Consider the following 1,062-nt stretch of genomic DNA (forward strand, 5'->3'; position numbering starts at 1 on the left):
GCTCATTTGACTATAGGGACTATCAAGTCATAAGCCAGTGGTGATGTTCATCCTGGTAGTCACATCAGAAAAGGGTGGATCTCACCACTTGAAGCTCATATCCAACATCTCATATACATAAATTCCTAGTTCCTATATATACACACACATGCACATGCATATACCAACATAAACCCGCCCTGAGCATGGCCTGTTTATGAGAATGATGGTCAGTATCTGTGTACTTGTGCAGGAAACACTTGTTTGAAACTGGGCAACAAAATGCCAAACTACATGGTTCCAGTTCAGGTAGGCAGCCTTCTAGTTACCTTAAACGTCGCAGCATTACCACCAGCCCAAGCTCCAATGCCCATCCTCAATGCCGATGATGTGGCTGAGCCTCCTCTTCCTCCTGCCTCACTCAAGCCAGCAGTCTCCATCCCTCCTGCTTCTCAGCCTTCAGAAGGATCACCTCGGCATCTGTTCGCTTCGTTCTTACTATCTTTGGCAATAGCAACGGTCTCTGGATTGCTCCTGCTTTAAGATTGATGTTGGGATGAGACTCATTTTGTTGTTTTGGTTATTGGATGCAATTCTTTTTCATTCTCATTTGTATTCTTATTTTCGTTAATGGTGGATTCACCCTTTTGATTTGTTTGTTTTGTAAAACACTAGGCTAATATTCTTCTATACAGCATTCGTAAAGGTTTGGTGCAATGCCTCTCAATTTTATGTTTTGTGGTTTAGTTGGTTGTGGCATAAGTTGTGTACATTAATTTAAACTTGTTGGATGGAAAATGGTTTAAGATGAATTTGGTATGATAATAAATGTTTGCATGTGTGAAAGGCAAAAGTTGAGTAGGTTTTCTACAATTATAATTGTTATGGAGTTATGATTTATGGAGGTATAGCAGTAACTGATTTTCTTCTGTGATCATAGATGTGATATTATGTTGCTGGTGTGAGTTCAGCTATAAAATCACGTGTTTTATAATTATGTATCTTAGTTTTTGTGTTCAACAATTCTCTCTCAATATTATTCTAACCCTACTGATGATGACTGTTGTATATTTCCTTGAGTTG

The 1,062-nt window shown here is 38.8% G+C and overlaps 1 protein-coding gene across 1 annotated transcript in view; it reads left to right on the forward strand.

Moving 5' to 3' along the window:
- The window catches only part of LOC109840937 (glycerophosphodiester phosphodiesterase GDPDL3-like), a 12,020-nt gene extending 11,295 nt beyond the window's left edge, over nucleotides 1-725 (forward strand). Inside the window, exon 9 of the mRNA XM_020409769.1 lies at nucleotides 233-725. Within this exon, the coding sequence (XP_020265358.1) occupies nucleotides 233-522 (290 nt within the window). The 3' untranslated portion in view covers nucleotides 523-725. The remainder of the gene's footprint in view (nucleotides 1-232) is intronic.

The sequence above is a fragment of the Asparagus officinalis genome, chromosome 5 (assembly GCF_001876935.1).
Source record: "Asparagus officinalis chromosome 5, Aspof.V1, whole genome shotgun sequence".
Lineage (NCBI taxonomy): Eukaryota > Viridiplantae > Streptophyta > Magnoliopsida > Asparagales > Asparagaceae > Asparagus > Asparagus officinalis.